Here is a 22,964-nt window from a genome sequence, read left to right as displayed (position 1 = left end):
GCTCCATCACTGACAGTGGTCCATTTCAGAATGACAGCATGCATTGAAATTCTTGTATTCTTTCTTTCTACCTTCGATAGTCTTCTACACGGCAAAGTACGATGCCTTTTCTATGCATGAATACCAAACTCTCTTTGATTATAAATAGAATAGGTATCTCTCTCTTGTACTCTTTTTATTATTTATAAAAATATTTACAAATATGGTAACCATGGCATGAAATTCTATGTTCTACTATATTTCTCTCTCTAGATAGCGAGTCTTTGTATTTCATTTTTTTTTTTGTTGTATATACGAGTCTTTGTACTTCTTATCTAAACATCAAACATTTGAACTTCATTAATAGGCATTTAAATTAGTAGATACTTAGATTATGGTTTCTCAAAGTGCACAAATATTATTACAATCATATTCATATGCAAAATGCAACTGACCCGTACATCACACGGATGATCAACCTAGTATAAATTTTATAACAAATAGAAAGTGCAAACAAAAAGTACAAAAGTTTTAGAAATTCATGGGTGAATGATCTAGTATAGTAAAACAAAAAGAAAGTGAAAAGAAAAAGTACAAAAGATTAAGAATTAAGACAAACAGCTTCTCAAGAAACAGTGCGCCTGGTAGAACTAAATTTATCTGAAAGTGAAGAATGACTATAATGTTAGGCTTTCTGGGTTTTCAATGATTTTAGAGAATGTCTGAAGGAAGGCAGCCAAGTCAGCTCCATAAATTATTCGGTGATCAGCTGTTACATTCACCTGAAAAGGAAAGTTTAGACCCAATTAATTTGACCCTGGGAAATAAAAATAAAAACCTATGATTTCATATGATTCTTATCGAAAACTGGCAGAAGAGAACTATCTGAACCAGTATTTGACATGGTGCTTTTTATGACCACATTAACCAAAGCCAAATACATCTATTATGATTTCATGATATGATGCATACAAGATAAAGACAAGAAAAATGTTTTCTACCCTTATACTTTAGAGTTTAGAGTGAGGCATCATGCATGTGAGGTCATTAATTTATAAAATTTGAACACGGTAGTGAAACTGCACAAATATACAAATATTAACTCAGTTGGTAGGGACATGCATTGTTATATGCAGGGGCCGGGGTTCGAACCCCGGACACCCCACTTATTCACCTTGAAAAAGGTCAATTCTAGCCACTAGGCTACCTGACCTTTTTCATCCTATTTTGAAAAAAAAGCAACAATGAATGTCCTAAATGACCCTATTGTCTTCTCTACAATGGAGGCTGGCCTAATTTTTTCTCTAAATATAGTATTTCTAATCCTATTTCGCCTTGTTTAACCAATCATGCATCTTAATATTCTCATCTAGGCAACACTAAGTTTACTTGTTAGCTTTTTACCACCAAACATTCAGTTGCATACACAACATTGAAAATCTTATAACTATGCAATGGATTTTATTCTTTATGCTTGAGTGGTATTTTCTATTGCATATATGATCCTTATTTATTGTTGCACACAACTCCAATAATGCACTTTAACGAGGTATAAAATCTCACACGTAGCAAATAAACCTCTATTGAGGATAATATTTTGTTCAATTTCGGCTACAAAGACCAATTTACCAAATGCCAAAATATATGTATATTTGAGTATCAAATTACTTATAATTTTGTAAATAGAGTAAAAGCATATACAGACGGCATTTACATACACTCAATTTCACCCATCCTATTTTGATTGTGATTGATATCCTCCTCTATCTCTATGTTCCTTTGTATGATAGATCTACGGTATTTTAAATCGAGAGACTTGTATTAAATGTTCACCTCTCTGATAAAATTTGTTTTGCATTCCAAATACTATTTCTTTACTATGGCTTAGGTCGAATTGTCTCAAAGGCTTTATGACATGTCACTAACTTTTCAATTGTTTACAAAATAACATGTGCTACGATACCGTTTAGTGGATATGTCCAGTAAGTATTTCAACAAACAAGATCAAAAGATACGGGACAAAATGCTTCAAAAATGAAACAGTTGAAATCTAGCAAACTAGATTTTTGTTGCTCTAAGATCTCTAATCAAAGGGCATACCCATTGTGACTATAAAAGTAATAATATTGCATTTGAAATGATGATTTGCAGACATTCCCATTTTATGGTTTCTAGACGTACACCCCCAACAGACTCTTAGAATTTGTTTGCAGAGAATCAAGTGTATAGATTCTTCAAAAGGAAAAAACAAAACAAAACACTAGAGAAAACTGTGGTTATATAGGATGTTGAAATTTCATTGTTGACAAGAAACAAGTCCAATCGTTTACCGTGTCAAGGAACTTAGCAGAAGAAAGATGTTAAACCACAAAATGAGCCTATGTGGTATATTAAGATGCACCTTAGCCACTAGGAATCAATCAAACTATCCAAATAAGGTTCCTGCGAAACCTATCTCTATAAAGAATACAAGATGAAAAGTAAAAAGACTAGATAATATTTTGTTATACAATAGAGGAAGAATGTATCACCCAGTCCAGATACAAAAGAAGCCTTCTGAACGTTGAAAACTTCGGTTCATCAGGTAAGAAGAGAAGGAATCAGAAATTCAAGAAATAGAAAATTCATAGGCCGCACTTATGAATTTTAAGAAGATTAGAAAAAAGCATTATGGTGAATATTTGAAACAGGGCCAGAAAATTAACTCTGCAGAAAAATACTAGAGGTCATATTCCTGAACATTCCTGAAGCACAGTGATGACAGTCGTCATTATGTTATTTTTATGGTTTTTTTATGATATTTTTATGGCATTTAGAGAGTCAATTGCTTGTATACATGATTAAATCATCTCAAGATTCATAAAAGAGAAGTTTTGCACAAATTGGAGAAGAATGCAAGAATTTAGCTACTGGAGAAATCGTGCCACGATGGACCTGAATCGTGGCACGTTTGAAGCGTGGAATTTACCTGAAGATGCTGGAAAAATCGTGGCACGATGGATGTGTAACGTGCCACGATGGTTGAGTAAATTTGCTACCACGTAGGATTAATGAGCAAATCGTGCCACGATGGTCTCGAAATGTGGCACGATGGTGGGCTTTTTTGAAACCCTAATTCTTTGTCTATTAAAGTCAGATGCGATCAGAAGCTTAAAGAGCGATTTTGGAGACCTAAACAGAGCATAGACGACACCAGGAAGCTAAAGAACACGCGGTGGATCTCACCCAGCTCATAGTTGGTTCTGATTTATGTATGTTCTATTATTTCTATGTATTTAATTGTTTAGTTATGAGTAACTAAACTCTTAGATTGATTAAGCCATGAGATGAATCTTTGTGATCAGTGAGCATGTAATTTGTTAAGAACTCCCTTTGACATCAATGAAAACCTAGTCTTTATACAGAATTATTTGTGCTCAATGCTTTTCTTATGATTGATCTTAGGAATTGAATGACTACTAACTCTAGCTTTTAATCTTGAAATAGTTATTCTGTTTAATTCAACATAGGAACCTAGAGATAGATAGAAAATTGAGTATGACTTATGAATTAACGTTCTCACCATGCTTCCACGGTTATTCAATCGGTTTAAGAGATTAAAAGGTTATAACTTAGGAAAGGGTTTTGAGTCAAGAGATTGATCAAAACCATTTAGTTAATCCGTCGTAAAGCTAGGTTAATTTCTTTGAGAGAGAAGAGAGGCAAATTACTCACAGTGAGCAATAGAGGATTTGAAAGGCTTGATCATCTGTTTTAATCCAATTATCAAACCATTTTATTTTCTGTTATTTATTTTTTATGCACACAAACCTATTGCCTCAGACACTTAAAAAATTTACACATCCTAGATATTAACTTTATTGCTAAGTTGAGATTAACAACGGTCCTCGTGGATACAAATTTTATTATTACTTCAATAGTTTTTGGTACACTTGCCAAATATTTATCACACAGCACCTTGCAGATGTGATAAAAAATTTATGCAATTTATTAACCCTTGAGAAAAATGTACTCATGTGGCTCAACACTGCCCAGATATAATTTAAAATTCAGGCTATGACCCTACAGTTAACATTTCAGAAAATTATATTGCTAATGTGACACGATGCAAATGCAATCTAAGGTTCTGCCTCATATGATGGCCGCAGGGCAATGACAGAAGGCCTTATTTCTATTAAAAAATGTTCATTTATGTTCTCACTTGGGGATTCATCTACTGTACTAAGCAAGCATGAAGGCATAAACAGCAAGGAAAGTATATATACTACTATATAACTCACCAGCATTTTACTTTTCACTCTGAAGAATCCATCTGCATCAGCAAGAACAGTGGGCTTTGATGCTCCAACAGCCATGATAGCCCCCTGAAATAAATGACAAGTTTAACACCTCCCAAAAAAAGGTCCAAATTGCTAGAAAATAAGCCAGATAATCTCTCAAACTAACAACTCAAAATATTAGAAATAAGCACTAACCTGGCCTGGTGGAAGTATGGCATCAAATCTGTCAACTCCAAACATACCCAAATTGGAAAGCGTGAAAGTTCCTGCAGGCAAACAGGCAGAATTAATATCCGGTTAAAACATTCTAGTAACACAGAAACCAGATAGCCAACGACAACAATAAACAAACCTGAATTATACTCATTCGGTTGCAATTGCTTTGAACGAGCCTTTCCAACTAGTTCTTTCCACTTTTGAGACAGCAGATACAAGTCCAACTACAACACAACAACAAAACAATCAACAAATGAAATTAAAAAAAAAAAACATAAAATAAACTTAAGTTCACAGACCTTATCAGCATTTTGAAGAACTGGGGTTATCAAGCCACCATTGATTGCCACAGCAACTGCAACGTTAATGTTACTGTTGTAATGAAAGTTCTTGCCATCTTTGCAGGTGGCATTGACAACTGGATGCTGAACAAGTGCCATTGCAACAGCCTTAGCCAAAATAGCAGTCATAGTCACGCCCTTAGGTTTCACCTGAACAGAAAAATTCAACATCAAATTTCAAAACTCCGATACAACAATAATATTCAATCTCAACCATCCATCGATCACCTAAATTTTCAAATCAAACAAAGTCATCGTCTATAAAGCATTGGCACAGACATGGACACCGGACACACACATCAACACCTGAGGTAATTTAAAAAAAATGACATAATTGAATGTAATCACATGTGTCGGTGTCGGACACGGACACACCTCAGATTAGAAGTGTTGCGGTTACAAAGGTCATAATCATATATAATCATTTTCAAATTTCAAAACTCCAATACAATAATACTATTCAGTCTAAACAATCCATCACCAAAATAAATAAATAAATAAACAATGTCATTATCATATATCATCATATTTCAAATTAGAAAATGCACATTTATACCTTCTCATAGAAAGCATCAAGTGCATCAGTGATAACTGGATACCCAACACGGAAAGTAGGAACCGATAAACTCTCCATCATATTCTTAGCAACAGCAGATTGCATAGTTGTGAAAGCAACATTACTCGAACCCGGAATCGCAGCTGGTGCAGCAGCAGAAGAACCACCTTTCGGTGCAACCGGAGTAGGGGTTGCCACCGGAGCTACATTACTCTTCACCGGTGTAATCCCAGCAGCAGCCTCTACATCCGCAGGAGTAATCCTACCAAACGGACCAGTCCCGTTTACAGAAGCAATGTCCACCTTATGCTGCTTCGCAAGCTTCTTCGCTTGAGGTGTCGCTGTGATTTTCTTGGGACCATCGGAAACAGACTTAACCGCCGCAGGTGGAGGTGGTGGAGGAGGAGACTGCGAAGTTTCCTGAGGAGGAGAGGAAGAGGAAGAAGAAGCGGATTTGACGGATTTAGCCTGGGCTTGAGCTTCAGCAATATCTTCAGCAGTTTCAGCGAGTAAACCAATAGGAGCACCAACGGGAGCGGTTTCTCCCTCGTCGACAACGATAGCAGCGAGAATTCCGTCGTAGAAAGTTTCAACGTCCATGTCAGCTTTATCAGATTCAACAACAACGACACTGTCACCTTTGGAGAGAGTGTCGCCTTCGGATTTGATCCAGGAGACGATTTTACCCTCGGTCATAGTGGAACTGAGTGCAGGCATGAAGATTTCACGGATCTTAGCTTGGATTTTGAAGGAAAAGGATTTGCGGCGAGGGGAGGAGCGGTGGGGGAGGAGGAGAGTGGTGAATTGAGGGGTGCGAATAGAAGATGAAGAAGACATTGAGATCATCGAAGAAGAGAGAGAATGTGTATTCATTTTGGAGCAATGAGAATTAATGAATGAGAAATGAGAAGAGATATGAAGAAGGAGGGACAGGTGAGAGGGGCGGAGAGGACGAGGGAGAGTTGCTAGCTAACTACTGCTCACTCTCTTTTCTTACTCCTTCCTTGTTGTCCAACGACTACTCCTTATATGTTCAGGGACCAAAATAACTATTACTTCTTTTATTTTAGGTTTGATGAATACAAACATTGTAAAAGAGGGGTGTAGTGATGTAGAGAAGGTGCAAGTAACAAGGTGAAAGAGTTAAGTGAAAAGATTTTTCTAAAGTCTTTAAAGATGATCGAAAAACATTGTTAAAAGGTAGTGAAGAAAGGATGTCATTTGGATGACATTGTGGTTTCAATTTCATGTGACATTGGTCAACCACAATGTGACAAGTGACATCTTTTTCTTTCTTCATCGAGAACGTTCTCTTTTGTGTATCGAAATATTGTGGGAACTAATGCTGCTAAGAATGATGTGCAAAGTGGTGTTGGAAGCAATGTGGAATTAATTGTAGGTTAAAATAATCCAAGTTAGGTTATATCTGGAGTTGCGTTTGATGATGATGTTCAAGGTGCTAGTGAAGAAGATGATGATGATGGTGGTGATTTTGATGATGAACAAGATTTAGCTAGAGCGTTGGGTATTTGAAGCCATTATCGTATATGTTTTATGATTTTTTTGATGTGTATAGTATCCAATAGGAAGAAATCAGGACCTTACCCACTTACTTCTCTATATTGCTTGCTCAAATATGAGACTTTTTTTTACAATGTTTGTTATGTAGTTTGAAATTTTAATTTTTATGCTAATTCATGTTCTATTAAAAATATATATGTCACTTACATGTTTTTTTAAAGTCAATTTTAATATTTTATAGGCTCATATGAGTCGAGTCTACAAACTTTTTTCGAGTCTATGTAGACTAGCGAGTCTGACAATCTTGGTATTGGGGCTAATTATAAGGATGAAAAATATAGATTAGTTAAACTCAAAAGTAGAAGAAAATGTAGTATAGATGGTGAGAGGGTATGAGGGAGCAAGAAGGGGTTAGTAAGAGAGAGTGTTGGGGTTAATGAAGAAGGTTCAGGGCGTCTTATTGGTAGGATGGGAAACAAAGGTCTTAAGTAGTAATGGTTGGTGTAGTACGGTTGTTATGAATATATTATCGTATAATGTTAGAGGTTTGGAGGGTGTGGCTACTATAAAATAAATGTTTAATCTTATGCGGGATAAACGTTCAAATTTTGATTGTATTTAGAAAACTAAAGTTGAACTTGTGGGTGAGTGTTTTATGGAGGCTCTTTAGGGTTCTCATGATATGGGGGCAAGGCTACAGTCGTAATGCTTCACCATGGGTAGACTATAGTCGCCATTTGTTTTAGTGTTGGGATATTATTTTGAAAGCCTAACCTTAGATTCATGATAGGTTATGATATTATTTACACTTGAAAATAATTATCTTGTTAGCTAAAATCTACAAATAGACGATTGTGATTTGGGATATGAAACCCTTAGGGGGGTGTATTGAATCATGATTCTAAGGAATTTTAAAAGACTTTTTTATTATGAAAAAGTCTTGTGGTATTCAATCAAGATTCTTTCCAATTTAAAAAAAATCTTGTGTTATTCAATCAAGATTCCTTGTCATTTTAAAAAAGTCTTGTGGTATTCAATCAAGACTCTTAATCACTTAAAAAAAAGTCTAGTGGTATTCAAAATCATTCAAATTTTGAAGGATTGTTTAATAAATCAGATTTTGATGGATTTTGTGGGATTTTCTAGTGAAATTTTAGCATGAAAAAGTCTTTCATGAAAACATGAGATTTTTTAGGATTGTTTTTTTCTTTTAAGATTTTACTATCTCTCCCTCTCTCTCCTCGCTTCTCTCTCACTCTCTTTTTTCCTCTCCTCTCTCTCTCTCTCTTCTTCCTTCTCTCTCTCTCCTCCCTTCTCTCTTAACTCTTTTTTCCTCTCCCCCCCCCCCCCTCTCTCTCTATATATATAGCTCTCATGTAAAAAATAAAAGAGTCTTTATTGAGATTTTGTGAAAGAGAGTGTGTTATGATGTTTTTTTCATTTTTTTTTTTGAAGGAAGATATTTTTTTCAATTATTTCTTAAAATTCATAAAATCTGTTGAAATTTCTTGAAATCCATAAAATCATTTCAAATCCTTTTAAATCTTATGAATTAAATCCATTGAAATCCTTAATAATATTTTAAAATCATCAAATTAATCAAAATCCATCAAAGTCTTTTAAAATCCTTAAGACTTTTTTAAACAAAAATTGTCCTTTAAAATCCTAATCCAATACACCCTCCTTAGTCGAACGAAGGTTAGGGCAGTCGAGTGAGGAAGGACCGATTCTTTCTCAAGTCTACAAACCAAGACCGTAGGAATGAAGAATTTCATACTAATCAAAGCTAAGTAGGTCTAGACAACGAGGCTCTAAACCTACGCCTCATATTTATAACGTTGTTAACCATATATAATGGGCGATGAGAGAGGAAGCACGATCGTGAGGAGTTGCCCACCGATGAGAAAGTGGAAAAAATAAGATAAAAAATATTTATTGTTTTTTGGTCTATGCTTTTAGGTCAACTCACGTGTATCGCTCAATATTTTTAATTTTTTTCGCATAAATGTCTAGAATATTATAAGAATTCATTAAAAAAAAATAGAATTTTTTAACAAAGTATGAATTATATGAATTTTTATGTTTTGGACGCTTAAAAATCCAAATTTAATGTTTTGTTAATTGTATTTATTAATTTGTTTTTTTTAGAGATTTTTAAAGATTCTTATAATAATATGAATTAGTACAAAAATTCATTAACTTTTTTACGAAAATCTAAAATCGTTTCCTAAGTTATTGAGATACATCAAGTATAACGGTTTATGCACTTTTATAGAACACCGTTAATCTTGTTGTATCTCAATAACATATCAAATAATTTTAAATTTTCGTAAAAATTTACGTGAATGATCTATATGATATAAACATACAATCCTACTGTCAAATTTGAAAAATATGCATCGAGTAAAACGATATTAAACGGTGTAACATTAAATCGGTGCAATTCGATCTCTCCATATATATATATGAGGGATGATATTTTGGCTCCAAGAGTAAGTTTGTTTACTTACTCCATATCTTGACTTTTAATTGTATTGTTAATTAATGGCTTAGATTGATTAAAAATTAGTGATACAATAAGCTTTAACTTTCTTCTCTATTGGAGTTAACACTCATCACCCCAAAATGGTAAAACAATTAGGGTGTGTTTGTTTCAAGTTTACCAAATTTATTCCTAGGAATAACATTCCTTAGAATATAAAGATGAGAATTTTATTTCGAGGAATTTAGGAAAAATATGTTTGATTAGCTTTATAATATTCCTAGGAATCATAAAAATAGGGATTATAATAGGTAAACTATTTATGAATTTATTCCATCTTCATGGGAACTTTATTCCCACCTTTTTCCTTGGGAAATTTTTTCTATTCCAAGGAACATTTTATACCCGGGAATAAAATTTAGTAAACTTGTAACAAACGTAGGCATATACATTCCTAGCATTTTATTTCCGGAAATTAACAATTATATCTTGAAACAAACACACTCTTAATGAATTTTAATTGGTTGTTTTTTATTCTCCCTTTGCTTTTTTTTTATACGCAAAAAAATAAATACAGGCTAGCAAAGAAAAGAAATAAAATATACGATAATTTTCGTAGATAATTATTTTTTATGTCGGTGATTCAATAATAATAAAAACATTTATGGGTTTGTAAGAGAAAAGAACATGAAATACATGAAAAAACATACGTGTAAAAAAATAAAGCAGTGAAAAACTATCACGTTTTCAAGTTTATTTTTTGTGGTGAAAGAATATCCATGGATGGGTTTTCAAGTTTTATTGATAAGCCTTTTACAATTTTTTTTATTCCTTATGCGGATAAAAAAAGAGCAAAGGGAGAGGATAAAAAAACCATCAATCAAATTAAAAGTCATTAATTGTTTTACCATTTTTGGGTGAAGAATGTCAACTCCAATAGAGAAGAAAATGAAAGCATACCTTATCACTTATTATCAATAGAATTAAATGTTAAGATTTGGAGTAAGTAAAAGAACTACTCTTGGAGTCAAAATATATATAATAGAGGATTTTGGATGACTTTATAATTTTCCAATTTTACCATTATAAACTTTTCAGTTTTAAATTAAATTCAAATCAACACCATATTTATTGAAAATTTGAAAAATTACTACCAACTTTACTTGAACTTTTAGTTCTAGTTTTTTTCATATTCAAATTTAAAAACATTGAAACTGAATATTAGAAGTGAAATTTGAATCTTTTTAAATAATATAGATATTAAACAAATTAATAAAATTAAAGTATTTTTTTTTTGACGGAATAAATAAAATATATATACAATGAAATACAATTAAAAAAACAGACAAACCGACATATTGTCCATTACATTTTTTTGTTTTGTTTTGAAGACACGGTTGTCCATTAGTTAAAATAACATTTAAAACTAAAAAATGTTGAATTTTTTTAAATGTTGAAAGGGGATATAGTAAAAAAAGAATTAATACCTCATCGGCTCGATATGTATTTGTTCTATTGATTGTTTAAATATGTTCGGTGATTATTCTTTTTTGTGTTAATTAAAAAATCATTGGATTTTTTTATTAAGAATCTACTACATCGTGCAGTGCACCTACATAATGTGAAAAATTAGGGTTAAATATGTTTTTGTTCTCTGTAAATATTTCACCTTTTCGTTTTAGTTCCTTTAGAATTTTTCCTTAATTTTTAGTCTTCCAAAAAAATTTCATCTTCACTTCTGATCTCTCCTTTAAAGTAAACTCATATATAAAATTCATATTTTTAAATGAAATTTTGCAGAAAAATGTATAATATTATAATTATAAGGATCTCTCCAAAAAAAAGTTAGAATTTTTTACCAAAACACTTATCTAGCAAACTTGTTTTACTAGTTAAGTGTGAACTCTGCACCGTCACCTCGCAGGTTTTGTTAAAAAATAAGTTTTTTCTATTTTGATCCATTAATCACTCACATGCCTCATATGCTACTTAGATTCTTAAAATCAATGAAGTTCACCAGCATTATAAATTCATAATACACACAAAATAATGTTTAGTTTTTGATTCTCTTCTTAATTTACTCCTCACAAAATAGGCAGGAGTAGCTATGGTGGTTATGTTGTAAAAGATAATGTAGAAGTAGCTACAAATCACGTGGTAGACTATAACATTAACTCTTTATACTTCAATTTCTTGTTTCCCTTTTGGTCTCTACAACATGATAAGCTGTAATCACTTTCCTTGAGAATGGATTAATGACATTGATTATATTTATGCTTGGGCTGATCAAGTGGGACTATAAGCATCTTCCTCTACATTGTCAAAGGCGGCATTCCCAGTTATCATCTTTATAGTTATTTCAGAAACTTCAACAAACCACTCATCCTCTGGCAAGACACTGTCATTCAAGACTCTTTGATTAGTACTATGATGCAGTACTAGAAAACAAATATGGATAATCACGGCATAAATCATTTCATGTGATATGTTCTAGACACATTTTTAAACGATACAACATGTTTGGTTTAAGAATATGTCTTCATTTTTTCTGTTTTTAATTTTAATTGCAACCTTGACCATTGTTTTTATATTGCTTTCTGTTTTTAAATTATTTATATTGGTGAAATCATTTTTTGTGTTTTCTCTATTTTCTGTAAAAATAATTTAAAAATGGAAAATAAAATGAAAACAAGCGGCAGTTTTGCATTTAAAATAAGAATAAGAAACATTTTCTCAAAGCAATGCACGAGTATAGATCCACGCAGGTTGGTTATGCGGTAGGCCGGTACTTAAAAACCCCCACGAAACTCTAGCATTGATTGATGATGCTCCTTTGAAGTACAAGCTCATGTCCTCCTTGTCCTTATGGCTGAGACGGTGACCTGATTTCCCTTGTTTTGAGCACACATATCAGTTTTCCCTTGTTTTTAGTTGAACCGGCACCAAACAAGTCATTGTCTCAACCATGAGGACGAGAAGAACTACGAGCTTCTACTTCTAGAAGAAGATGTCGCCGTCAGAGTTTTGAATGATTTTAAGTACTAGTGACCACCTATCAAAGTGGTCCACAGTAGTATTTTCCATCCACAAATACTGGTCTACGGTGGACCAACAATGTGTGTACCTGTTCGGATCTAGCCCTGTAGCAGCAACAGCATCGATAGCCCTTCCAATAATGTTTTTAATAGCTTGATGCAGATGACGAGATAAGTAACGACCTTGGGATGAAAATATCATCACAAATTGCATGTCCAAATAAAGCTGCACAAATTATTTAATAGTGAGTCTGGAACTGTTTTGGTAACTAATCACAAATACTGTTTCTGTTTGATGATACTTTTAGAATTCATGCCTGCTATTTGTTTTATAAAATACCAAAATATATCCAAATACTTTTACAATTTTTTCACAAAGAATTTCATTGTTATTAATTGTCATTATTATTTCATTCTATTATTTCCATGTCCAAAAAAATGCTTTAAATCACAAACAAATGACTCTATGAACTCATCTACCTGTTGAAGGCCGAGAGGACCCAAAGGAGTTTGTCCTGTTTCAACATTTGCCCAAAAATCTTGGTCATCAGAAAGCCATAGTATCACTGCTTCTGCAAGTCTCATCAATAAAATAGTTGCAAACCTTTCTCTTCCCACAAATACATCTGATGCAATGCCTGCCACTCCGGTAAGCTTTACAAAAAGCTCCTGAACAATAATATAGGAAATGATCAACCTTATACTCTATCTAGCACTGAGACTTCATATCTTATTTTATTTTTGACAAAAAAAATATATATGTGGATACATTCAATCACTTCTACGGAGGATTGCATAGGGAAAAGTAGTTGAAGTTCTTGGGTTCAAACACTACGAAGGAGTAAAATATTAATCTAACAAATCAACCAATAACATTTGTCATTCAAAAAAGAATATATTCAATCACTTTTATTTTCTTAAATTATTATTGATGTCCATATGTCCGTCTGTGCATTGTTGTCTTCAATGTCTAATATATGTCAATGTCCGACACCAATGCATGCAATACATTCAAACACTTCTCTTTTCTCAAAATATTATTGATATGTCTATATGTTAGTGTCACTGTCGTCGTGTTCAATGTCCATGTCACATAGATTATACTACTATCACTATGCTTATAGGAATGCATGTGATATATAAACATGCTATTATGACACAGCAAAGTAGAAGTGTAGAGCTATAACCAAAGGAAGCATGAAGCATCCTTTGTTTGTTCACCTGAAAAATTGGAGAAGGAAACCATTCAGGTATCTCCCCTTTCTCCTCCATATCCAAATACATTTGAGCATTCAAAAGTGGGATTCCATCTTCTGTGAAGATCAGTTCAAGGGCATGCTGTCTGCAGAAACTGTCTCTCAGACGATCAACTTCGCGCTGGAGTCTTTTCTTCAGTTCACGCTGTTCCGGAGGTCTTTGTTTATCTGATACTCTTTTATGAGAGTCGTCACCTTTTGTGCCATGTGAAAGTTTGATTACAGCACGCGGTAGCAGCTCATCTGCTAGCAATATTGCATTAGCTAGCAATGCTATCTGTTGTTTTTCTGTCTCAGCAATCTTAACAATTTTGTGTCCTGTGCTTTCTAGATTCTCAGTGACAGCTGAACCTGGCATTGCATTTATTAACAGCTTGACATAGAAATTAAACACTTGGTGAAGTCCTTCTAATGCAAGGCCATCCAATTGTAGGATTTCAAGTGTCCCTACGTCTTCAAAAAGCTCCTATATATTCACACAAAAGGAAGAAAGGCATTACATAAAAATGGAAAGGGAAGTGATTAAGGATTTTATTCTTTGTTGGCTGTGCCTCACTTTCAATCTAGTTGAATTTGTGATTCTCTGTCCAAGTCATACCACACTCAGGCTTAATATTGCTAGTTTATATGATTTTCTAATTCAGACCCTAATATATGATTCTAATCCTAATAATATAAAAAGAAAGATTTGATTCTTCGATTCTAACAGACCTCATATACGAGAGAGAGAGAGAGGAATTTATAGCGTCATTTGACTCATACAGCATGTACCATCCCACCTAGAATAAGGATTGGTCGGTGTTATATTCTATGAAGCATTGACAAAGATACAACACTGAACACTAACATGTAAACACCTGCAATAATTTTACAAAATAGAAGTGATTTAATGTAACTACATGTGTTGGTATCCTGTCAGACATCGAACAAGCTTTCAATTTGAAGTGACGGTGGTACATAATACATATGTTATACTTGACAAATTTTCAAAGTAATATCTATTATTAATTTATTATTATCATGGGCTACTTGGCAGTGGGTTTTTCTTCATATGCAAACAACTGTGAAAACATGGCAAAAAAGTGAGGATAAAAATGAAAATTGATTTAGTTAAGAAGTAATCACCTGAACCATAGAGTTGAATTTGTGAGCACTGATTGAAAGCTTAGGCTGGTATGAATTCAAACTAGAATAAGAAGAAACCGGGCGTAGGCCAGTATTAGTATTCCTACTGGTTGGTGCATAAGCAAGCAGCCAATCATCAGCAGCAGCTAAAGCAGCACTACTTTGTTCAATTCTTTTCAAATTTGTGTTAAGTGCTTGCTCAACAAATGGTCTAAAATGTTTAAGTAACACAGGTGAAAGTGCCATTCCACTAGCCTCTAAAAGATGACAGTGACTAAGGCAAACATGAACACATTCAGATGCAATTCTAAGACCTCCTGTTGCAGCTATTGAGGCGAGAATCTGTTTCTTAAGGAGAAGCGAAAAAGTTTCGGCTTGTCTTACTGCCCAAGTTACTAGCTCAGAAGTATATGCAGGTTCTTCACCAGAAAAAATTGTCAAAGAATCTGATACTGCTTGTGAAATGGTTGAAAAAACAAGGTGTGAAATTGATGCAGTGTATGCACTAACTCCTCCATAAGTTGTCGACTCGAGACTTTGCATGTTACGTTTCAATTTTTTTCTGTGTGATTTAAGTAGTAGCGTATGAGCACGAGGACCGTCCCCGAGATTTTTCAATGCTAATGCCGTTGTTCGAATCTCCGTGCCCCGAGTTGATGGTTGGCAGATTGTTTCTGCTAGTTGATCAGCTAGTTTTTGTCTGTGTTCAGTAATGGCATTTTGAAGTGCTTGAAATAAACTCGGACTTAAAGTTTTCCCTTGTTTAATTTCTTTAGCCATTTTTTCTCCTTCCTCTAAAGCTACCATGGATTCATCCACTCTTTTCTCAGCCAATAGGACATTAAGGGTTTCAAGATATCCTATTAGCCATTTTTCTGTTTTTGATATATCTGTTTTCTCATTTATTATATCATCCATGTCTGAATCTTCGTTTCCGGTCACCAAGGAACCGAGTTGACACCCTTCTGCTAAACCATGAACCAATGCAGCTTGGTTAGATAAAAGGTTTCTCATGGAAAGAAGCTCTCCCTCAAGATCTGAAATCTCTTTGGATGTACTGCACATAATATTGCAGAGAGTTTGTTTCAAATAGCAAATACTGAGGTTTTAAATAAAGGTCTACATTCTTATTAGAACATTACTTAAGATTTTATACTTCGAATAATATAAAATAGAGATTTTAATAGGGATGACTTAAGTCTGCAATTTGGGTTGGGACATCAGGATTTTCAATGTCTCTCAACTCCAGTGCAACCTCAACTGAGGCACTTCAAACACATTTGACGGTGAACCTCAGAAGAAAGCCAAATTTCGTATTCATAATTTTGTTCAAATACAGACCAAAATTCACAAAATGGCAATGGTTAAATCCCTTCATATATGGTGCATAAGAATTTGGAAATGTGGCAACAAACATTGTTCAACTAAGATATGTAAATAGCACTTGTTGCAAACTCGCTAAAAACAACTTCATGCAAGAGGTCCGTCTGATCTGTACTCACCGAATGAAGGAAGAGTAATTAGCAAGAACACTTTTGCGCATTTCTTCTGCAGAAGCCTTCTTAAGGTCAACAAGATAAGCACACAAATGTCTTATCTCCTATAAACAATGCAAATATTGATTAAACAAAGCAACATCATTTCATTAATCAAATGAAAGCAAAAAGGGTAGAATTTTTCCATAACATTGTCTAACACATGGCATAAGAAGACATGGGTATAAATTGAATATTGTAATCATATTTACACTTTCAATACATGCAAAACTAGTTCAATTCTCTAGAGTAGGGATATTGTAATACTGCATAAGAAGACATGGATATTCATCTTGTAATCATATTTACATTACTAGGTTTTGAGTTCAAATTCAGCTTTAGAAATACAACATCGTTCACATTTTTAAGGACCGTAGAAGAGTTTTGCAGTCCTTATGATCTTACCTAACTGATTAATCTGAGCATAAACAAATAGACCCTTTTTATCAAGTTGTGACATGGAAATCAATTCAAATAAAAATTCAAAACTTATATAAATAAGACACGCGCGCACGGCGCACCCAGACAGATACCTTCTCGTTCATGCTGCGAGATTTGGAAGCAACATAGGCACTGGGATCAAAGGAAGAACTTTTGAAAACCCTGAGCTTATCACTGAGAGTGAGATTGGCTTCAAGTTCAGCAGCGTTACCAATGCTTGATGAAAGGGATCCTCTTGGAGTCGTGAAAGGTGATTGATCCATTATTGACATATTGATTTGATCTCTCTTCTTCTGTGATATTGTAATGCGTTACAATATTATACGAATATATGCATGCTTTCATGCAATATAACATTACAAATAAGAAATCCTTTTATATAAGATTGAATTAGAAGAATCCATCACAATAGATATCGAATGATCTAATATTTAGGATCTAGCGATTGCAAAATGAAAAGTAACATAATTTAGATTTTTTTGGTTGATACATTTGAAAAAGAAAAAAAAAAACATAATATGTATGAACGAATGAATATTGTTTATTTTTAGTCAAAAAATCGTGATGCATGGGTTTATTGATTGATTAATTAAAAAAAATGTAATAAGAAAAAATCAATTAATTTTAAAATGTAATGTGATAAAATAATTAAATGTGAGTGAATTTTGGAAATATAGATGAATGGTTACAATGGTAAATTGGTTCATAACCACATGAAATTGACACTTTGGTGTTCTAATTTGTTTAACTTCAAACTCCTATAGTTAGGCTTGTGCGTCAATTATGACATGAAGTGCACAAAAGTTTAAGCATACGATGAATTTGGAGAGCTTATCTTATTGAAAATACAGAAAATTTTATCTAAATGAATTTGGAGAGCTTTTTTTTTTTAGCAAAGGCAAAGTTACTTCATTTCATTCAAAATTAAGGAATACAAAGTAGGCATTACATGATGAAAAATATGGGGCTAGGATTAGATAGTGATGCCCTAGCAATACTATGGGCAACACCATTTGCTTGCCTCTTAATATACGGCACTACAAAGTCGGGTCTATCGAGTAAGAGACTTTTACATTGGATTACAAGATCACCAAATTCATTGCTTGGAGTAAAATTAGAGTTGATGGCATCAGACAGAATTTTTGAATCTGTTTCAAATAGTACAACATGCATCCCATTTGAAATAGCCACTTTAATAGCATCAAGTAAGCCTAGAGACTCGGCCTCCAAGATTGTGGCTGATGAGTGGTAAAAGTCTGATTTTCCAAGCAAAAGAGTTCCCTTAAAGTCACGAAAGCACATACCAAATCCCATAACATAATTGTTATTAAAAGCGGCTGCATCTACGTTGCATTTAATCTTGCCTACAGGAGGTTTGATCCAAGTGTGAGCAGAAATTGCATGGTGAACAGGTACCTTTGCTCGCTGCATGTAACACCATTCGTTGAGGGTGTCCTTTGCTCGAGTGACAGTAAACGATGGGGTAGTATCTGAGGCGTCCCAAAGTTTGGAATTACGGCTTTTCCACAAGCTCCATAGGGTCATTGCAACTAGAGTTTGCTGCTGCGGTTGTAACCTGTCAAGTAAGTCAAAAAACATAGCAGCACAATTATTAGCCGTAAGTAGAAGGTCGCGGATGATATGATCGACCCCGAGCAGCTCCCAGAAGCTGATTGCTTTTGGACAAATAAAGAAAACATGTATCTGAGATTCAGCCAATTGCTCACACGTTACGCAAGTATCATCGCATGGGATACCGGAGGCAAGAAGATTAGAGCGAGTTGGCAGGCACTGTTGGGCAAGGCGCCAAAGAAAGGCACGAACTCGCGGTGGGATCTGCAATTTCCAAATAGAATTCCAGCGGGAATCATGTTGAACAGGAGTGGCAGCAGCTATAAGGTCAAGACAGATGCAGTATGCCGATTTGACAGTGTAGGAGCCGTCCGTGGTAAGCTTCCAGATGCGCTGATCAGAATGCAGCCGAGGGAATAAAGGCATAGAGACAATTGATGCAGCGTCTGAATGGTTGAACAACGATTGCACTAAAGGGATGTTCCAAGAGTTCCCATCCGGATTCAACAAATAATTGACCGTAAGATCCTCGTAGTGTAACAGAGGCGGGGTTGAAGGCTTAAGTGTTGGTGAATTGCAAATCCAAGGCATATTCCACACATTATTTTGAGAACCGTTTCCAATCTTCCATCTATGGCCTAAGGTAAGTAAAGATTGCGTACTCCATAGACTCCTCCATGTATAACTTGGATTGTGGCCGAGATTGGCATCCAAAAAATCCCTTCGGGGAAAGTATTTAGCTTTGAGGATCCTTGAGAATAGAGAGGATGAGTCGGATAGAAGTTTCCAACTTTGCTTACCGAGCATAGAAAGGTTGAATGCTTCAAGATTCCGGAAGCCTAGACCTCCTTGAGTGTTGTGTCGAACAAGCTTTTCCCATCGCAACTAGTTGATACCACGACGACCGTTCTTTTTAGAACCCCAATAGAATGAGTTCATCATTCTTTCAATCTCATCACAGAGAGACGTAGGAATGAGGAAGGCTCCCATACAATAAGATGGAATGGTTTGGGCCACTGACTTGATAAAAATCTCTTTTCCTGCTCTTGAGAGAGACCGTGAGCTCCATGCTTGGCATTTTTTCCAAATTCGATCTTTTAGGAACGTGAAAACTGCCTTCTTGCTGCGCCCCACACAGTTTTTATATGATAAGTTTGAGTAACTAGAATATCTTGGATAATAGTAGGTTTTTTTAAAAGCTTCTTAACAATTGATACCCAGAGCTCCCTCTCAGCATCCCTCCAACCCTTTTTGGAAAAGAAGTTAGATGTATGTAAAACTAAAACACAGAGTGCGGATAGAACCTAAGTGCGAAGATGCGCGTCAGACAGAATAGAGTGGGGCAGCAAGACTGGAGGGGGGGGGGGGGGGAATGTGATAGCAATAATTTCAAAAATAAAAGGGAAGATTGTAGGTAGAAAAATTGGGAGGCATATGAAACCTCTCTTAATAACAATGAAAGTAGAGGAAGAGTTGAGTGGAGACGTAAGCCCCCAATAACTTCTTCCGATTTCTTATTGCCAGTCCTTATTTAAGAAATGGAGGGTTTTTGAACGTGTTTTACATTTTCAGAAGATAAAACCCGAAATGCAATGGAGTGTTTGAGAAGAGAGTAGGGCACAATAAGAAACCATCTCAAGATAAATGAGTTTCTTTACGAACAGGTATGACAAAAGCCAGGAGAAGCCTATTGACTATTTTTGCACTCAGCCATACATGTTTTTCATCAAAAGGGATATTTCCAGTATAATGCACTGAACAACCTTCCAAATTTCATTATTTGCTCTTTCAAGGGAATTAGAAATCACTGTTTATGTCCTCCAAATAGATTATGTATATACAGAAACAAATAATACATCAATGTAACCGTTTTAGCAAAATCCTAATTTTTGTATCTCCCTAAATCTCCAAATAGCCGCAGAGAAACTGACTAATTAAACCGTACAGATCGACTATAACAAAAAATGAAGCATTGTACTGCTATACCAATGGAACACATCACTGCCTCTGCTAGAACTCACCAGTCCAATGCAATATTTCGAGTAAGGTACATTTTATCAATGTATTCTATAACTGGACGTGAGGCAGTAATGTACCTTCTCATCTTCTTCTCCGCTGATTGCTCTGCAATAACATTCATGATAAAGATTATTTCTATGTAAGATGAAGAATTGGAACAAGACAATATTTAAATTGTAAATAACTGATCCAACTTGCTATATCTTCAAATCATTTGCCTTTGTATAAAAAAATACCATTTGTTTCACAACACAACAAAGATTTACATAATGCTTTTCAGCTAAGTTTGAAAAAATTAAACAGACTAATGAAAGGGTTATTCACATGCTAGTATGCTAGGATGACATCTTACAAGAAGGGTCATCTAGGTTGCCTCACATGTTAGGAGAGGTTGATTCATGCTTCTTACACATTGCAATGTCAACTTGAATAAGAGTCAACATGTGATAACTAAGAAAAATCACTATACGGAATCTGTTTTTCAATTTATCTCCAATATAAACGCATAATAGAGCAAACAACCGTCTAGGTCCTTGAATATGTCAAGAGGAGCCACTATAGTATGTAAATGCATCAAAATTATAAAATATCCACGAATGTGTCTTTTGCTGGCCACATTGATCCTCAAATGTGTCTTCTATTAGTTAGTAAGATCTTCAAATGTGTCTTATGTTTGTCAGTTTGGTCCATAAAATTAGTAACATAAGACACACTCGAGGATGTTTATAAATTTTTTATACATTAAGGGATTATAATAACACTTCCTCACACACATTTAGGGACAAAAATGACAGTTTACTTCGCACTATATGCATGAGTCAATATTCACCGAACATAACAAAGCAATGAAAGTTACCTGTTTCATTGAGCTTTACAAAAAGTTGGTCTCTCGTTGGAAGTGTATACATTCCAGCATACACAGCCGTTCTGACTCCCCATGAATGATACGGTGCACAAACCTCTCCATAAGCTGTTGAAGCCACTTCTTTTAGATAAATATCACTGAAAATGTCAAATAACAAATCAGATGTCACTACTATGACTATCTTAGACACTTAAAGTAAACACATTTGACAGGAAAGTAAACAACATGGATATCTCAGCATCTAGTTTGAGTTTAAAGTAACCAAATCTGGTATGAAAGTAAACAACATCGATACTTCAGCAGATAATTTGAGTTCCCACACCCCTAAAAATAAAGGGCTTCCTCAAAAGACAAAGTAAGATACATATATAAATAGGACTGATACCTAGTTGACAAAAGTTGTTCGAATATAGCTCTAACGAGATCAAGGCCCTGGCGAACTCTACGTAGATTACGTGAATAGCTTCCGGATGTTTTCACTGTGTCACGGGCTACATCATGGTCAATTACATCTTGTAGAGTCTGATACGTCTTTGATGCTTCCACTAGTCCATGTAGCTGAGCATACCGATCATCATATATTCACATCATTAGAACAAGAGCCCAAATAATATGATAAACTAAGAGTTGAAAATTTTGAGAGCAAGGAAAACATGATGCCCTCAATACTAACTAACTAGACCAGAAATGTGTGGATATAAAGTAATTGAATATATAAACCAAAAGAGCGAGAAAACAACCAGCATAATGAAGTAGCATAAAACTCTCAATATTTTTCTGCAACCTATGAAGCAATGACACTTAATAATTTGAGAAAATTGAATATTCAAATATAAAACATTTACATTACATACATTGGTGTCTTGTCAGACACCGGACACGCCTTCAATGTGAAGTGTACCTACATAGTTTGTAACTACAATTGTAGCCATGTCATCATCAAAGTTGCTGATATTCAAGCGACCGCAATATTTTTCGTGTAATTCATCACAAATATCAAGGATTACAACTACCACGATTTAAAGCCTTTGACTAGACTCATTGAATATTAATCTTATAATATCATTCAAATCCTTGAATGTATAGGGTGGCATGCCTTGTATCAAATGTCAAATTACATTTCTTACATGATTATGAATCTAGTAATTACAGAATTTACAAGTGATCAACATTAAACCATTAAGATAAGCAATGACAATAAAAAATAAAAAAAAATAAAAAAAAAAATGAAAATGATGATATACCTTGGCAACGTATTCCATTTCAGCGAATTTGAAAGCAAGACCAAGACAACGAAAAAGAACAGAAACAAGGGAAGCGATTTCACAGAAAGAGTCTAAGCGAATATGTTGAGTGGAGGAACCATTCTTGATTCCTTGAACCTTTGTGGAAAGATCCTCAAAGGCTTCGGCAATGGCAGAAAGAGGATACGCAATCGCTAAATCAGAATGATCCATAACCATCGTTTGTTTACAATTACTGAAACATTGTTTTGTTATTTGTTTTTATGAAGGAAAAGTTGATGAAACGTCAAAAAAGGAGTCTTACAATGAATGTCGGCAAAGCGTGTGCGAAAGAAAGAATTGAAAATTAATTAGTTTCTGGAAAAGAAAGAAAGAAAGAAAGTGTATAGGAAGAAGGAAGGTTCCCTGTGAATACGGGGGTGTATGAGGCTGAAACACTTTAAACCCAAATAAAGAAAATGTCAACCGCTTGTAATAAAAACCATCAACCTTCGCAC

General features: G+C 34.5%; 3 protein-coding genes across 3 annotated transcripts; all 3 read right to left on the bottom strand.

Moving 5' to 3' along the window:
* Positions 1-335: 335 nt before the first annotated feature.
* LOC25485515 (dihydrolipoyllysine-residue acetyltransferase component 4 of pyruvate dehydrogenase complex, chloroplastic) lies at positions 336-6,401 on the bottom strand. The gene is made up of 6 exons (XM_013614745.3): positions 5,373-6,401; positions 4,775-4,966; positions 4,612-4,699; positions 4,455-4,525; positions 4,260-4,343; positions 336-761 (listed from the first exon to the last, which is right to left on the bottom strand). The coding sequence occupies exons 1-6, from the start codon at positions 6,243-6,245 to the stop codon at positions 657-659; spliced, it is 1,413 nt and encodes a 470-aa protein (XP_013470199.1). The 5' UTR covers positions 6,246-6,401; the 3' UTR covers positions 336-656.
* Positions 6,402-11,369: 4,968 nt separating this feature from the next.
* On the bottom strand, positions 11,370-17,197 carry LOC25485513 (exocyst complex component EXO84A). The gene is made up of 7 exons (XM_013614743.3): positions 16,860-17,197; positions 16,294-16,391; positions 14,792-15,848; positions 13,632-14,132; positions 12,891-13,079; positions 12,500-12,636; positions 11,370-11,773 (listed from the first exon to the last, which is right to left on the bottom strand). Exons 1-7 carry the CDS (start codon positions 17,037-17,039, stop codon positions 11,662-11,664), a joined length of 2,274 nt encoding a protein of 757 aa, XP_013470197.2. The 5' UTR covers positions 17,040-17,197; the 3' UTR covers positions 11,370-11,661.
* Positions 17,198-20,091: 2,894 nt separating this feature from the next.
* LOC25485512 (ACD11 homolog protein) lies at positions 20,092-22,964 on the bottom strand. The gene is made up of 4 exons (XM_013614742.3): positions 22,468-22,964; positions 21,609-21,781; positions 21,215-21,360; positions 20,092-20,463 (listed from the first exon to the last, which is right to left on the bottom strand). Exons 1-4 carry the CDS (start codon positions 22,684-22,686, stop codon positions 20,357-20,359), a joined length of 645 nt encoding a protein of 214 aa, XP_013470196.1. The 5' UTR covers positions 22,687-22,964; the 3' UTR covers positions 20,092-20,356.

The sequence above is a fragment of the Medicago truncatula genome, chromosome 1 (assembly GCF_003473485.1).
Source record: "Medicago truncatula cultivar Jemalong A17 chromosome 1, MtrunA17r5.0-ANR, whole genome shotgun sequence".
Lineage (NCBI taxonomy): Eukaryota > Viridiplantae > Streptophyta > Magnoliopsida > Fabales > Fabaceae > Medicago > Medicago truncatula.
Note: the sequence above shows the minus strand (reverse complement) of the source record. Positions and strands in the feature narration are given on the sequence as shown.

What these genes read in the sequence shown, in the direction of transcription:
- LOC25485515 (XM_013614745.3), bottom strand. Translation starts at nt 6,245, where the DNA reads ATGAATACACATTCTCTCTCTTCTTCGATGATCTCAATGTCTTCTTCA. An exon ending in ACCGAATGAGTATAATTCAG is followed by an intron (nt 4,526 to 4,611) that starts GTTTGTTTATTG and finishes GTTTGCCTGCAG; the next exon opens with GAACTTTCACGCTTTCCAAT. An exon ending in GAGTGAAAAGTAAAATGCTG is followed by an intron (nt 762 to 4,259) that starts GTGAGTTATATA and finishes TTTCCTTTTCAG; the next exon opens with GTGAATGTAACAGCTGATCA.
- LOC25485512 (XM_013614742.3), bottom strand. Translation starts at nt 22,686, where the DNA reads ATGGTTATGGATCATTCTGATTTAGCGATTGCGTATCCTCTTTCTGCC. An exon ending in AAATGGAATACGTTGCCAAG is followed by an intron (nt 21,782 to 22,467) that starts GTATATCATCAT and finishes CGGTATGCTCAG; the next exon opens with CTACATGGACTAGTGGAAGC. An exon ending in TGTAAAGCTCAATGAAACAG is followed by an intron (nt 20,464 to 21,214) that starts GTAACTTTCATT and finishes ATGTTATTGCAG; the next exon opens with AGCAATCAGCGGAGAAGAAG.
- LOC25485513 (XM_013614743.3), bottom strand. Translation starts at nt 17,039, where the DNA reads ATGTCAATAATGGATCAATCACCTTTCACGACTCCAAGAGGATCCCTT. An exon ending in AATTACTCTTCCTTCATTCG is followed by an intron (nt 15,849 to 16,293) that starts GTGAGTACAGAT and finishes TATTATGTGCAG; the next exon opens with TACATCCAAAGAGATTTCAG. An exon ending in AATTCAACTCTATGGTTCAG is followed by an intron (nt 14,133 to 14,791) that starts GTGATTACTTCT and finishes GTGAATATATAG; the next exon opens with GAGCTTTTTGAAGACGTAGG.